Source organism: Somniosus microcephalus, chromosome 8, assembly GCF_052327205.1.
Source record: "Somniosus microcephalus isolate GS21.2 chromosome 8, FLI_Smic_1.0, whole genome shotgun sequence".
Classification (NCBI taxonomy): domain Eukaryota; kingdom Metazoa; phylum Chordata; class Chondrichthyes; order Squaliformes; family Somniosidae; genus Somniosus; species Somniosus microcephalus.
The window spans coordinates 32,738,778-32,753,864 of NC_140994.1; the positions used below are offsets into that span (position 1 = coordinate 32,738,778).

At 43.4% G+C, this 15,087-nt stretch overlaps 1 protein-coding gene across 6 annotated transcripts in view; it reads left to right on the top strand.

Annotated features, from left to right (window-relative positions):
• The first annotated feature begins 7,725 nt into the window (after nucleotides 1-7,725).
• The window catches only part of nrap (nebulin-related anchoring protein), a 106,258-nt gene continuing 98,896 nt past the window's right edge, over nucleotides 7,726-15,087 (top strand). For 4 of the 6 annotated variants that reach the window (XM_085994469.1, XM_085994470.1, XM_085994473.1 and 1 more), the window contains exons 1-7: nucleotides 7,726-7,902; nucleotides 8,008-8,102; nucleotides 8,481-8,565; nucleotides 10,210-10,314; nucleotides 11,549-11,653; nucleotides 11,803-11,907; nucleotides 13,412-13,516. In XM_085994469.1, the coding sequence (XP_085850595.1) occupies nucleotides 7,834-7,902; nucleotides 8,008-8,102; nucleotides 8,481-8,565; nucleotides 10,210-10,314; nucleotides 11,549-11,653; nucleotides 11,803-11,907; nucleotides 13,412-13,516 (669 nt within the window). In that variant the 5' untranslated portion in view covers nucleotides 7,726-7,833. The remainder of the gene's footprint in view (nucleotides 7,903-8,007; nucleotides 8,103-8,480; nucleotides 8,566-10,209; nucleotides 10,315-11,548; nucleotides 11,654-11,802; nucleotides 11,908-13,411; nucleotides 13,517-15,087) is intronic. The other 2 variants (XM_085994471.1, XM_085994474.1) reach the window with 2 other exon arrangements.

Sequence of the window (15,087 nt, forward strand, 5' to 3'; positions counted from 1 at the left end):
GCTGGCCGAGTCCTAAAGGATATAGCTGCCAGACTGGGTCTGCGACAGGTGGTGAGGGAACCAACAAGAGGGAAAAACCTACTTGATCTCGTCCTCACCAATCTACCTGTTGCAGATGCATCTGTCCATGACAGCATTGGTGGAAGTGACCACCGCACAGTCCTTGTGGAGGTGAAGTCCCGTCTTCATGTTGAGGATACCCTCCACCGTGTTGTGTGGCACTACCACCGTGCTAAATGGGACAGATTTCAAACAGATCTGGCAACTCAAAACTGGGCATCCATGAGGCGCTGTGGGCCATCAGCAGCAGCAGAATTGTATTCAACCACAATCTGTAACCTCATGGCCCGGCATATCCCTCACTCTACCATTACCATCAAGCCGGGAGATCAACCCTGGTTTAACGAAGAGTGCAGGAGAGCATGCCGGGAACAGCACCAGGCATACCGAAAAATGAGGTGTCAACCTGGTGAGGCTACAACACAGGACTACTTGCATGCCAAACAATGGAAGCAACATGCGATAGACAGAGCTAAGCGATCTCACAACCATCAGATCAAATCAAAGCTCTGCAGTCCTGCCACATCCAGTCGTGAGTGGTGGTGGACAATTAAACAGTTAACAGGAGGAGGAGGCTCCAAACATATCCCCATCCTCAATGATGGTGGAGCCCAGCACGTGAGTGCAAAAAACAAGGCTGAAGCATTTGCAACTATCTTCAGCCAGAAGTGCCGAGTGGATGATCCATCTCGGCCTCCTCCTGAGGTCCCCAGCATCACAGATGCCAGTCTTCAGCCCATTTAATTCACTCCACGTGATGTCAAGAAACGGCTGAAGACACTGGATACTGCAAAGGCTATGGGCCCTGACAACATTCCGGCAATAGTACTGAAGACTTGTGCTCCAGAACTAGCTGCGCCCCTAGCCAAGCTGTTCCAGTACAGCTACAACACTGGCATCTACCCGGCAATGTGGAAAATTGCCCAAGTATGTCCTGTCTACAAAAAGCAGGACAAATCCGACACGGCCAATTACCGTCCCATCAGTCTACTCTCAATCATCAGCAAAGTGATGGAAGGTGTTGTCGACAGTGCTATCAAGCGGCACTTACTCAGCAATAACCTGCTAACTGACGCCCAGTTTGGGTTCCGCCAGGGCCACTCAGCTCCTGACCTCATTACAGCCTTGGTCCAAACATGGACAAAAGAGCTGAACTCAAGAGGTGAGGTGAGAGTGACTGCCCTTGACATCAAGGCAGCATTCGATTGAGTGTGGCATGAAGGAGCCCTAGCAAAACTGAAGTCAATGGGAATCAAGGGGGATACTCTCCATTGGTTGGAATCATACCTAGCACAAAGGAAGTTGGCTGTGGTTGTTGGAGGTCATTCATCTCAATCACATGACATCACTGCAGGAGTTCCTCAGGGCAGTGTCCTAGGCCCAACCATCTTCAGCTGTTTCATCAATGACCTTCCCTCCATCATAAGGTCAGAAGTGGGGATGTTCGCTGATGATTGCACACTGTTCAGCACCATTCAAGACTCGTCAGATACTGATGCAGTCCGTGTCCATATGCAGCAAGACCTGGACAACATTCAGACTTGGGCTGACAAGTGGCAAGTAACATTCGCACCACACAAGTGCCAGGCAATGACCATCTCCAACAAGCGAGACTCTAACCATCTCCCCTTGACATTCAATGGCATTACCATCGCTGAATCCCCCACTATCAACATCCTGGGGGTTACCATTGATCAGAAACTGAACTGGGCCAGCCATATAAATACTGTGGCTACAAGAGCAGGCCAGAGGCTGGGAATTCTGCGGCGAGTGTCTCACCTCCTGACTCCCCAAAGCCTTTCCACCATCTACAAGGCACAAGTCAGGAGTGTGATGGAATACTCTCCACTTGCCTGGATGAGTGCAGCTTCAACAACACTCAAGAAGCTCGACACCATTCGGGATAAAGCAGCCCGCTTGATTGGCACTCCATCCACCACCTTCAACATTCACTCCCTCCACCACCGGCGCACTGTGGCTGCAGTGTGTACCATCTACAAGATGCACTGCAGCAACTCGCCAAAGCTCCTTCAACAGCACCTTCCAAACCCGCGACCTCTACCACTTAGAAGGACAAGGGCAGCAGACGCATGGGAACATCACCACCTACAAGTTCCCCTCCAAGCCACACACCATCCTGACTTGGACCTGTATCGCCATTCCTTCACTGTCGCTGGGCCAAAATCCTGGAACTCCCTTCCTAACAGCATTGTGGGTGTACCTACGCCATATGGACTGCAGCGGTTCAAGAAGGCGGCTCACCACCATCTTCTCAAGGGCAATTAGGGATGGGCACTAAATGCAGGCCTAGCCAGCCAGCGACGCCCACATCCCATCAATGAATAAATTTAAAAAAAATAAAAAATCATAACTACATTGTATTGACATTGCGCAGCCATTCTGGTTGTAGTTGTTGGAGGACAATCAACTCAGCCCCAGGACATCGCTGCCGGAGTTCCTCAGGGCAGTGTCCTAGGCCCAACCACCTTCAGCTGCTTCATCAATGACCTTCTCTCCATCATAAGGTCAGAAGTGGGGATGTTTGTTGATGATTGCACAGTGTTCAGTTCCATTCGCAACTTCTCAGATAATGAAGCAGTCCATGCCCGAATGCTGCAAGACCTGGATGACATTCAGGCTTGGGCTGATAAGCGGCAAGTAACATTCGCACCACACAAGTGCCAATATCTCCAACAAGCGAGAGTCTAACCACCGCTCTTTGACATTCAATGGTATTACAATCGCTGAATCCCCCACCATCAACATCCTGGGGGTTACCATTGACCAGAAACTTAACTGGACCAGCCACATAAATACTGTGGCTAAAGAGCAGGTCAGAGCCTGGGTATTCTGTGGCGAGTGTCTCACCTATGACTCCCCAAAGCTTTTCCACCATCTACAAGGCAAAGTCAGGGGTGGATTTGCCTGGATGAGTGCAGCTCCAACAACACTCAAGAAGCTTGACACCATCCAAGTCAAAGCAGCCTGCTTGATTGGCACCCCATCCACCACCTTAAACATTCACTCCCTCCACCACCGGCGTACCATGGCTGCAGTATGTACTATCTACAAGATGCACTGCAGCAACTCGCCAAGGCTTCTTTGGCAGCATCTCCCAAACCCACGACCTCTACTGCCAAGAATGACAAGGGCAGCAGGTGCATGGGAACACCAACACCTCCATCACCTCCATGTTCCCCTTTAAGTTACACACCATCCTGATTCGGAAATGTTTCGCCGTTCCTTCATCGTCGCTGGGTCAAAATCCTGGAACTCCCTCCCTAACAGCACTGTGGGAGCACCTTCACCACAAGGACTGCAGCGATTCAAGAAGGTCACTTACCACCACCTTCTCAAGGGCAATTAGGGATGGGCAATAAATGCTGGCCTTGCCAGTGACACCCACATCCCAGGAACGAATTTAAAAAAAATCAATTCATTGTGAATAATTTGGCGTAAAAGCTAAGGAGGAGATGAGAAGAAATATTTTTACTCAGCGAGTTGTTATGATCTGGAATGTATTGCCTGAAAAGGTGGTGGAAGCAGATTCAATAGTAACTTTCAAAAGGGAATTGGCTATATACTTAAAAAGGAAAAAATATTGCAGGGCTATGGGGAAAGGATAGGGGAGTGGTACTATTTGATAGATCTTTCAGAGAGCTGGTACAGGCACTTCTGTGATTTGAAACCTTTTCTTTCCAATTAAAGACCACAATTTTACAAACCTCAGCAGGTCAGTGGTGGGCGATGTCAGTGGCGGGTCCCAATCCCGCTGTTGTCTCCATCCCGGTCTCTGAAATTAATTTCCCATGATTGGGCTTGTTAAGCCCACCCAGCGCGTTTGCTGGCCAATTAGAGGAAGCGCGTCTGGTGACGTAATTTGATGACGCATCATCAGCCGGTTTCCTTAAAGGGACCATGGCCAAGTTTATTTTGACATTTGTGCTGTCAGTGTTTTACAGCATTGAGGTGCTGCAAACACTGACAATCACTGCACAAAGGTGCAGGGCTGCACCCAGGCTCTCCCATGACTCCCTCCATATGCTTATGGAGGGAGTCACAGCACACAGGGAGGTCTTCTTCCCTTCCCATGGGCAGAAGAGACCTCCCCAGGAGATCAACACAACCTGGTTGCACATTGCAGAGGAGGGCACAAGCAGGGATGTGGTCAGGAGGACCTGGGTGCAGTGCTGCAAACATTTCAATGATCTCAGTAGATCACGAAATGTTAGTACAAAGCCACACTCAACCTCATCCTGCTGTGCCTCTCATCATATCCCCATCACTCTGCCTTCCCTACCCTACTCCTGCGCATCCTTACTCACACCAACTTACCTTGCACCTCCACCCATCCCTCTCTATCGGCATTATCACATCCCCATCTCAATAGTCACCCCTCATACTCACCCTCATCCTAGTTCAATCATACCAACTAACAACACACAAGGGTAGGCACTTGGGTGTTTTATCCAATGTTCATGTAAAGTTTCTGTTAATGTGGTGTCAAATATTGAAACCTTTATTTTGAACTCTTTGCATTCTTGGACAGATTTGTGTGCACCCTTGGAAGTGGCTGAGTGAGTTGCAGTGAATGGTGAGACATAATGGTAACCTCCACAATGGTGATGAATGAGAAAGAATGGCTTAGGCATTGTAGGGATGCTTTATGGTGTTGGTATGGGGTGGTGCCAACCTGGCGTATCATGTAGCAGCCAGGGTGTATAGCATCAAGTGAAGTAAATCTGCCCATGGTGAGGCCATCCCTGACCTCCCAGGCAGCAATGTAGTCGAGTGCTGATGTCTCTGTCCTGTGCAGCATCAGTTGATTGTGGCGAAGGCTGGTGGTGTTGTTGTTGGTGCTGCTGGTGCGCCTGGTGATGCTGGTGTAGGGGCTGATCGTGGTGGCATTCTCTGGACCAAGGTGAGAGAGGTTCAAGGGCACCCATTCTGATGGAATAGATGGCAGGTCAAGTAGAGATGACAGAAGCGATCGGTCAATGGTGGGAGAGGTAATGAGGTCAGACTGGATGGAGACTTGTGTAAAGACTTGCAGCGTACTGAATCTGTAGTGGAAATGCAGTTTAGAGAAGCTTGTGGTTAAGGGAACATATCTTAATCAACTGGGAGCTTTGATTTGATATAGCTGTTAACTCATCAGCTGATTCAATGGCCACTGACCTCCCGCCTCAGCTTCACAGATGAGGTCTAGGCACAGCGGGAAACTGGTGACCTGTCAAATCCAAAAAAACTGGGAAAAAACCATTGATAAGTGGCTGTAAACAAGCCACTAATGATTTTAATTGCCTCCGTCTCCACCGCTGCTGCGTGTTGGGTCTGCTCAGTGCTAACAGACCCGGCATTTGGTAAAGGCATGTACTGGTGGGTTCACAGCCGTGTCCTGACTCGCTGGGGGAAAAAAAGACACTTCCCACCCGACCCGCCACCGATCGCGCCTGCTGGCCCGCCGCAAAATCCAGCCCATAGTATTTACATTTTCTGGGAAACTTCAGACCAATGGCCTATTGTCTTCTTCGAGCTCCAAATAGTCTAGTTACTGTAGGTTCAAAACTTTACAGTTCTCCTCAAAATGTAAACAATAACAGATGCTTCTCCTGCACTGTCTTTCAGCAAGAAATTGATCTTTGAAGCTCAGTTGTTCACTTCTTATATGGTGACACGCTACCACAGGATCACTGATATAGCTCAGTCTCTGCTGGTCTCAGACTGGCCCCTGACTGAGAGAAAGTCAGCCAAAATTCTGCTATTTACAATCCTTTGAAGGTACATTGGAGCAAAACCTATTAAAAACTGAATCTTTCATAACTGCATTCGCATGACTGCCATTCACCATATTCCCATTTTCTAATCTTTGCCTTATCTTTATATTCTTATCCTGCAGATTTTACCAAAGCACAAACACTTACATTATAGAATCAGATAATCAGTGATTCACCTTAGTTAGCACATAGTCTGTTTTAGTGGATATCTTGTCATCTTCCTAATTACTCCCTCCCTCTAAAAAAACACAGCAGCATTAATCTAACTATATACATATAAAAATATATAGAAAGCAATGAAATATAAGGCAGTAACTTAATGTGGAGTTTGGATGACACCAGATAATGAAATTAAAACTTATGCAGTTCATGGACATCAGCTGAATCCCACAATTAGATTATAGCCTTTCAATTACCATATGCTATCTATTATTAACAATTATATTGTACATCCCACATTACAACAGTGACTACACTTTAAAAGTACTTCATTGACAGTAAAGCACTCTGAGACATCCGGTGGTCATCAAAGGCACTGTAGAAATGCAAGTCTTTCTTTCTTTATATGCTGAAGATTTTATTCAATTCATTTGTAATTCTTAATATTTTAGTTCAAGGTTTGTTTTAGCTTGTGTGGTAAGTTGACTGGTGAAAGCAGTGTGTTAATTGAAACAAAAGAGACACTTCTAAAATCACTACTGTTAGTTCCTTGAGAAATAATTTAATGTTGATTTATGAGCAGCATAGAATTATTATAGACACTTGGGCGAGTAAGGTGGCTCGAGGGGTTCTGATGACATCATAAACCATGAAAGTAAAGCTTCAATGGATTATAGGTGCCACTTGAACTTCAAAGTTAAATAGCAGCTTTATTAATCACTTCCAGATTACAGCAGAGTGAACACTACTAAAATGGCAGAAGATGTGGAACGGGTAAATTGGGTTAACCTTACTGGGTGGTGATGAAACCACCGCAGAATATAAATGGAAAGTTTTTAAGAACAAAATAAAACGTGGAAGACATGTACTTTTAAAATGTTAAATATCAATATGCTATCCAGCTGTTGGCAGCAGTTTTATTCCTTTTTCACTCCTTCGCTTCGAATGATGTCATGGTGGTGATGTCATGGTTGGCTCTACCGTGCAATGCCGATGTGCGATGGTGTTGACACTGGCCGATTAACCACTATCCGGATGAACAAGTGAAGACGACCAAGAAGCTTGGAGATCACATCACCAACTTGCAGAGACTGGGACCCCTGCCTTGTAGGCATGAGGGCATGTGACTTTGTACAAAGAGCTGAGACTTGAGCTCTGTAAATGTTCAAAATTTAAATAAAAAATAAATAAATAAACCAACTTGAATACATGAGTGATTATTGCAAGTTTATGATAATGCCCACTTGATAACCAAAAATTGGTTTACTATTCATACTCTTTTTATTTTAAAAATGTAAACAAACAACAGTTTAGGTAACTTTGAACAATTAGCAAAAATATTTTGTGACTTTACTAACAGGAAATCCACAGGAAACTGAATTGTGCTTCAAAATATTGACATAGTTGCATTGCTGTTAGTAGTTTTTTTATGTATCGATTTATAACATGTTGTCAGTTCCCTTTTACCTTATGGCTGACGTCAAGATTTATTTAGTAGAATATTGCTCCCTCCTATTTTGGGACGAGACATTCATGAGCACCAGTCACTCTCCAAACTTAAACCTGATACAACTCTCAGACATGCGAGCTTTGTGATTGACAGCTCTGGGAACCATACACGAGTCGCGTCCTGGAGAGCCGCACGCAGTCAGGGGCGGCTTGAGCCAATAGTCGAGGAGCAGGGGGCGAGACTTGTTCAGCTATGAATTGCAGCTGCTGACTGCTTGTGTGGCAGGTTCGCGGCGTGCAGGCGAAGTAACAAGGAAGGGGGGCGAGAAGCGCAGCTCAGAAAATAAAAAAAAGTTTTTTTTTAACCAACAAAAAAATCCCATTCAAAATGAATACACCGTGCGCCCGCTGTGGTTTCGGCGTTTATCCCGCGGAGAAAATAGTTTGCATAGACCAGGTGAGTGAATATCGCTGAACCTTCATCCAAGTGTCAGCATTTTAGACAGATACTAAATTGAAGATTTTTGCACAGTTAATAACGTGTTTATTTTGCTATCCACAGACATGGCACAAGTCTTGTTTTCATTGTGAGGTCTGCAAAATGATTCTAACAGTCAACAATTTTATCAGCCACCAGAAAAAGCCTTATTGCCAGGCGTAAGTGATTTTTAACCTGAATGACAGCTTTATTAGACTATTCTCATTAAAAGGCGTTTATATCCCAATTAATATGAATTAAAATATACCAGTATATTCAAATTAGACAATTAAAAGCGTAATATTATTGAATATTGCTTCATCATTGTTAAACGGGTCGAATTTATTTCTGTTTTTACTGTGTACACTGAAAGTACCACAGCTTTTCTAATTTTAGATCTACATATTTATACCATTGAACTTCTTGAAACTATTCATAGTAAGAGCACTCGGTATGATTGAAGAACCTTGTCTGCATAACCTGGGTGAAATTGATAGAAAATTCGATCGATTTTCTTTTTGTAAGTTAGTTGCAATGTTGTTTTTTTTAATTCGCAGGCACAACCCCAAAGTCAACAAATTCACCAGTATATTAGATACACCTCTGAACCTGAACGTGAAAAAACAAAGCGAGTCCAGTGAGGTGGGTAAACTGCGCTATAAAGGGACTCAACGCACTTTGTCCACATATAACATCCACAAAGACCACTCAAGCGACGAGTAAACTAAACAATCCGAAGTGTAGTCGTTACATCAATCGCAACGCTTTTTTTTTTGAACTGTTTCAATTTATGCATTAAAGTAACTAATTATCATATGACTCGGAACTATGTCATTTTGCAGTAAATGCAGTAAACTTTCTCTTACTTTTGGTGACAACCAAGCTTTGGAATGAAGCCTGTGTTACAACAACATCTATTTCGGGACAGCAACTGTGATGTGACACCTCACTGCTTGTGCTCCGACCTCATGTAGAGGTTAAAATTATAGTCTGAGGATTGCTTGTCGTCCACCCGCCCCCTTCCCCACCATATTCTGTTGCTTTCACTCATAAGTCATAAACTGGTCCAAAGATGCTAAACAACGTGTGCATGACATTTTATATTTAAACCGAACCTTAGTCTTGTGGGTATGAAAGTTGAATAATGAAAAAACTGTCTCAACTAGTTCTGCCAGGTACAGTACATATATAGACCTGTATATAAGATGGTTCTTACTATTAAAATCACCCTTGCATGGCGGTGGTTGTTACTTCCCATATCTTTGCCATGATGTTTATTAGGATAACGTTGTTCTTAAATCCTAACAGATAACATGACATTGCATTTTATTTTTGGTTTAGTTGAATTTCTACTTCAGCAGCAGGAGTGGAATTTTTAGTGTGTATAGGAGTTTAACATTTATAAACCATTCTCCCTTTGTGCCATTAAATGGCCACGTTTTATTTGTGACAACTTCAAAAAAGGATTTGAAATCAAAAATGTTATTCTATCCAACATGCATTCTGATTGATACCAGTAACTGAATATGTTATAATGGCAGCATGAATTGTGTCTTTTTGTGGATTTAAAAAGTCGATATTGAGAAAATTATGGAATTAGCACCTTGGTTTTCTGTTTTGATTGCTATCCGGCAACTTTCTAATCATAAAAACAAGTGACTCTGTATAAGATTGAATGCCGTGGGTATGAGATCCATTTTATTGGCGATACAATTATGACACTTTTTTTAAATAGTTGATAATTTAACTGTGGCGTAGCACTTTAAAGTGGAAGTAAATATAACTATTGATAGCAGTTCTTTAGTTACAATATTTAATCTACTCTCTATTTAATCCATCTGCTGTTTCTTGCTGCTCTGGTGAGTGAGCTCACTTGTTCGGGTCTACTGTGACACCATGATATAGTCAGTGTGATGATAACGGTGGGCAAAATGATAACACTTCTAATGACGCAATTTCTCCGTAAAGCCAGTTCACCTCCCCTCAGCCAGCTTGATACCAGAATCATTTGAGGAGGGGAATTTAACACATAATCTATGAGACTTCAGTGATATAATTTTCCTATCACTCTCGGCGTGAAAATATCTAACTTTGAGCAGTCTGACTAGGAAAAGAAAAGCGCGCCATCATTAATTATAAACAATCAGTAAAAAAGAGGAAAAATGAAGAGAACATTGGATAATGAACGAGACACGTGCATTACTATGGCTTAGATCCCTACAAGTACTAATACAGTACATTTTAAAATTCAACATGATAAAATTTCCACTGAACTTTTGTACTTAGATTAAGTACCGCGAGGAAGCCGAAAAATTCAAATCAGTTTTTCATTGGGATATAAAGTCGAAGCAACTGGAGCATGCCTGTACTGTTGGGCGACTTGCGAGTAAGGTAAGCAACCTGATCGTATTGTCTAATAAAGTGCTGGGGGCATCAAAACTAATCATTCATTGTATTACAGCCCTGAAAATCCGTGGCTGTTCTGGCGGACTCCTGCCATAACTTTGGATGGGAATTCACCACAACAGCCAAAAACTAGTTTCTGGGATAGCCTGGCGGGGCGGCGCCTCTGCCCATCCCTTACAAGCCACCGACGTAAAGGGCTGGGTTGGGGGTCGGCAAAGGATTCGAGTTCCCACATCACAGGCCTTCTTTGGGACCTGGCATTTGGTTGGTGCAGGGATGTCTGGCGAAACCAAGGGGTGGATGTGGGGCCCACTTGGGCATCCAGGCCTCTTCGGTAGGTGGGCGGGGCGTGTTGAAGGCATGTAAGTTGAGGGCCCTGCCAATGACTCAACAAACTCTGGCAGAGTCAGCGGCGGAGGTATGGGCAGGCACATCCCAGTGGATTTTTTTAGGCCCAGTGGGGGAGGTCAGTGGAAATAAAAAATCGGGAGAGACGTAAAGCGGGCTGCCCACTTGTGATCACCGTTTTAGACTATCACACAAAGTCAAACTCTACCTGTATATGTTTTACATGTAACAATTGCGTTGAAATAAAAACAAGAACGTCTGTTCCTATTTAGCATTTTTAATAACATAGAAACATAGAAGATAGGAGTAGGCCATTCGGCCCCTCGAGCCTGCCCCACCATTCAATAAGACCATGGCTGATCATCCAAACTCAGTACCCTGTCCCTGCCTTCTCTCCATATCCCTTGATCCCTTTAGCCTTAAGAAAGATATCTAACTCCTTCTTGAATATATTTAATGAATTGGCCTCTACTGCATTCTGTGGTAGAGAATTCCACAGGTTAACCACTCTCTGGGTGAAGAAATTCCTCCTCATCTCTGTCCTAAATGGCTTTCCCCTTATCCTTAGACTGTGACCCCTGGTTCTGGTCTCCCCGGCCATCGGGAACATCCTTCCTGCATCTAGTCTCTCTAGTCCTGTTAGAATTTTATACGTTTCAAGATTTATAGAAAAAATTGATAAAACGGTTTAAGGGAGATTTTCCTGGGTCTGTGTCCAGGCATGAAAATTGGATGTGACCCCCTCTGTAGTCTTCCGATATTCAATGCGTCCAGGAAAGTTTCCCCTCTTATGTCTCTCTCTGAGTCTCCTGTTAAATACAAACACATATAAAGAAGCGCCATCATTGAAAAAAATTGCTCTGGTTTACAGGTGCAATATACCAAAGCGTGGGATGAAACAAAGGAATCATATCGCCTACCACCAGATATGTCCTCTATTCTTCAAGCACAGAAAAATATGGAACTTGTCAGCAAGGTAACATGGGACCAATTGCTCTTGTTTACTTTAAATATAATTTATTTTACATGCTTTAAAATTAGGCATTGGTTAGGTCAGTGGTTAAAGTTAATAGGTAACACCTTTGTGCATTGTTCAAGTGGGTTTCCCATCTTTTAACGTTACAGAATGCTTACCAGGCTGATTATGAAGAAGACAAAAGTTGGTACTCTGCTTGTGTTACAAGTCCAGAGCTTGTACGAGTTGCCCAGGCACAAAAAGCTATCAGTGATGTAAGTGAAAGGAGATTCATTTAGCTTGAATTTAAAATAGTTTGATTGTTCAGTGAATAAATGGTTGACAGTAATGTTATGTGGGGCTCTAATGTGTGCTGTGCTATTGAGTGATAGGGCAGACGTTTGAGCCAGTGATCCAAAATAAGTTGCTGATCTGACCAGTGTCACCATGGGAGACACTCAGCAGATGCCGGGCACTTCCACACAGTGAGGGTGGGGAAATTGGGAGTTGTTCTCCTCAGGCTGATCTCATACTTCTCCAAGGAGCCAATTCAAAGTGACATTAGGAGAGGCATGGAACTATCTGGCCTGCCATTTTAACCAGAATGGTGCATGGTATAGGCAAACTCAAGAAAGAGGAATGGAAGGGAGAAGAATCTTAAAAAGCAGCCTCACTCTCAACAAAAATAGATAAATTATATTATGTTGATTAACTCTTTCAATGTAGTGTTGGGGATGTGTAAACTTGTATCTAGGTATTGATTTTATTTGGATTAATTGATAATTGGGTAAGAGATTAAAGTCAATTATGGGGTTCTGGTCACATCATAGGTTTCTGAATGTTAGCGAGATCTGATCTTCAGGAGCAAATAGTCGCTTGTAGCTGCCATGACAGCATCTTATATATTAAGTATGATTCTGAAGTGTAAACGTGACAACATACATTGTTATAACACTGCTTTTCAGAAGCTGTATTGAGACAGTTCTGTATTTGAAATTTTAAAAGAAGATAAAGGCTCATAGGATTAATGAGAAATTAGCTAGTTGAATAGCTGGGGCCTACAAACAGCAAGAGGCAAACTCTGTGATTGGCCAGTCCTGTTGGTAGCAACTAAAACAAAGATAACTGCATGATATTAATCATGATGATTGCTGAGAGCACAATAATAAATTGTACTGGTATGGAAATGGGTAAGTCAGAGATTTTCTATAGTATATATATCCCAGGAACTGATACGCTTTCAGACGTTGTCGTTGCCTAGAAGTCTATCCCTTCTCTCTGCAAATAACAGAGTCCTAGCCAGCAACAGTGTGTGTAGAGTTCTACTGGTAGGAAAAGTAGTGCTTTGTTACCGGCATTTCATGCAGATATTTTAAATTGATAGAGAACATTGAGGCACAGCTACAGCAGCTGTTATGTTCTTGGACGTATGGCTTACATGTTAGCGGATATTTTGGTGCCACTGCAGTTCTGATCTTGTGTAGGACTGACAATCTTACCACATGTCTCCAAGTTAAACTTGGCGAACCACATTAGCTTGAGCAAACATCATGCATTCTCCTTCACTGACCGTCAAGTCAGAAGCCTAGGTCGAGTTCTTGCAAACAGGCTCACTTGAAGAGAATACAGGGTTGTCAAAGAATTAGCTATCAGATGATGCTCATCTGAGATAAATCCAGGCAGCTACTAAACAGCTTAGGACCTGCTCACTTGATGAAAGTGTTTTTAACTGTTAAATTCCGACACAATGAAAACCTTTGTATTTCTGAATTCCTGAAGGTGGAGTATAAACGTGGATATGGAGAGCACATTTCTCAGTACACTTCTGTGGTGGACACTCCACAGTTACTACATGCCAAAGCAGGAGGAATATTGGCCAGTGATGTAAGTGCTTTTCATAATGTTGTTGCTTGGAAGACAATTTTAAGAAAATAAAGTTATTTTATTTAGAATGGACACTGAGGGGGAGGCCCTAATAAAAAAAAAAGGTCTATTTTCCTCCTGGCCATTCCCCTTTTCCCCCCTAGGCTATTTTTGCATTATTTTACCCTCTCATTTCCCCATCCTGACAGTGCAGCATTTTCAGTTAGCAGTCCTTCACTTGCGGCACACATCCAAAATTCTAGTTCCACCTCTAATGCTCTCAGTTTGCTATGAGCGACATGTTCGATGTGCCAGAAAATATTCATTCTTGCACAGATTCGTGGCGTGCTTGAAGAGTGCTGGCAGTAATGGTGCTGTGTGGGGCAACGTTATTGGCTGCATTTTGACTTTATTACAGAAATTGCAAATCTATAGCCTTTGTTTAAAGTGAAGCTCTTGTGTGTTTCCCTCTTGTGGTCTTTGAATTAATGAGTGGTGGTCCATTCAAATCAAAGTAATATACTACTTGAAAGACGAGATGTAAAGCCTTAGAAGAAATTTACCCCAAATTTTAAAAATGTCATCCCATTCCAACTCTTGCCCATAATAATGACAACTCTCACAATAACTAATAACATCTTTTGCCCGTATCCTATCCTGCTAAAAACCCCACTAAGCGATCACCCCATCTCTTGCTGACCTACATTGGCTCCTTGTCCCGCAACACCTCCAATTTTAAATTCTCATTCTCATGTTTAAATGTCTTCATGGTCTTGCCCCTCCCTATCTTTTTGTAACCTCATCTAGCCCTACAACCCTGTCCCTGACTTTCTGTTCCTCTAAGTCTTGTTTCTTGTGCCTTCCTCTCCCGCCCCCCCCCCCCCCCCCACCCCCCCCCCCCCCCCGCACCCCCCATCACCTTATCATTGGCGGCCGTGTCTTCAGCCACCTAGGCCCCATGTTCTGGAATTCTCGGCCTAAGGCCCTCCGCCCCTACACCGCCCTCTCCTCCTTTAAGAACTTCCTTAAAACCCACCTCTTCGATCAAGCTTTTGGTAATTCTTTTTAATGTCTTCTCGTTTGGCCGGGTGTCCATTTATTACTGACTAAGCCTCTGTGAAGTGGGGTTATTCTTCTACATTAAAGGCAATATATAAATGGGCCAGTTGTACAGCAGTTTCTCTATAATGCTATATGTTAAAAACTGCAGTACAACCATGGAGTGAAGTTGCTGATCTATCTGACCATGCACTACATTCTGGCACATGATGTGAACAACAACAGCGGCGACTGGCATTGCTAATGCTCTTTAACATAGCAAAACATCCCAAGGTTCTTCACAGAGCTGTACTCAGACAAAAACTGACACCTTTCCTAGCTCTTCAGCTTCAACATAGCTGCAATATAATTGCAGCCGAGGCAAAACCAACTTCTTTTTAATCTTTTTTAATATTAACAAAGAATCAACAGTCCTGTGGGTTCTTTCCAGACAATAATGTTAACCAACATTTGCCCATTGATAACCAGAGCTGTGGGCACTACCCTAAATCAGTAACCTGCAGCAACAGTGGCAATGCTTAACTCACTCCCTG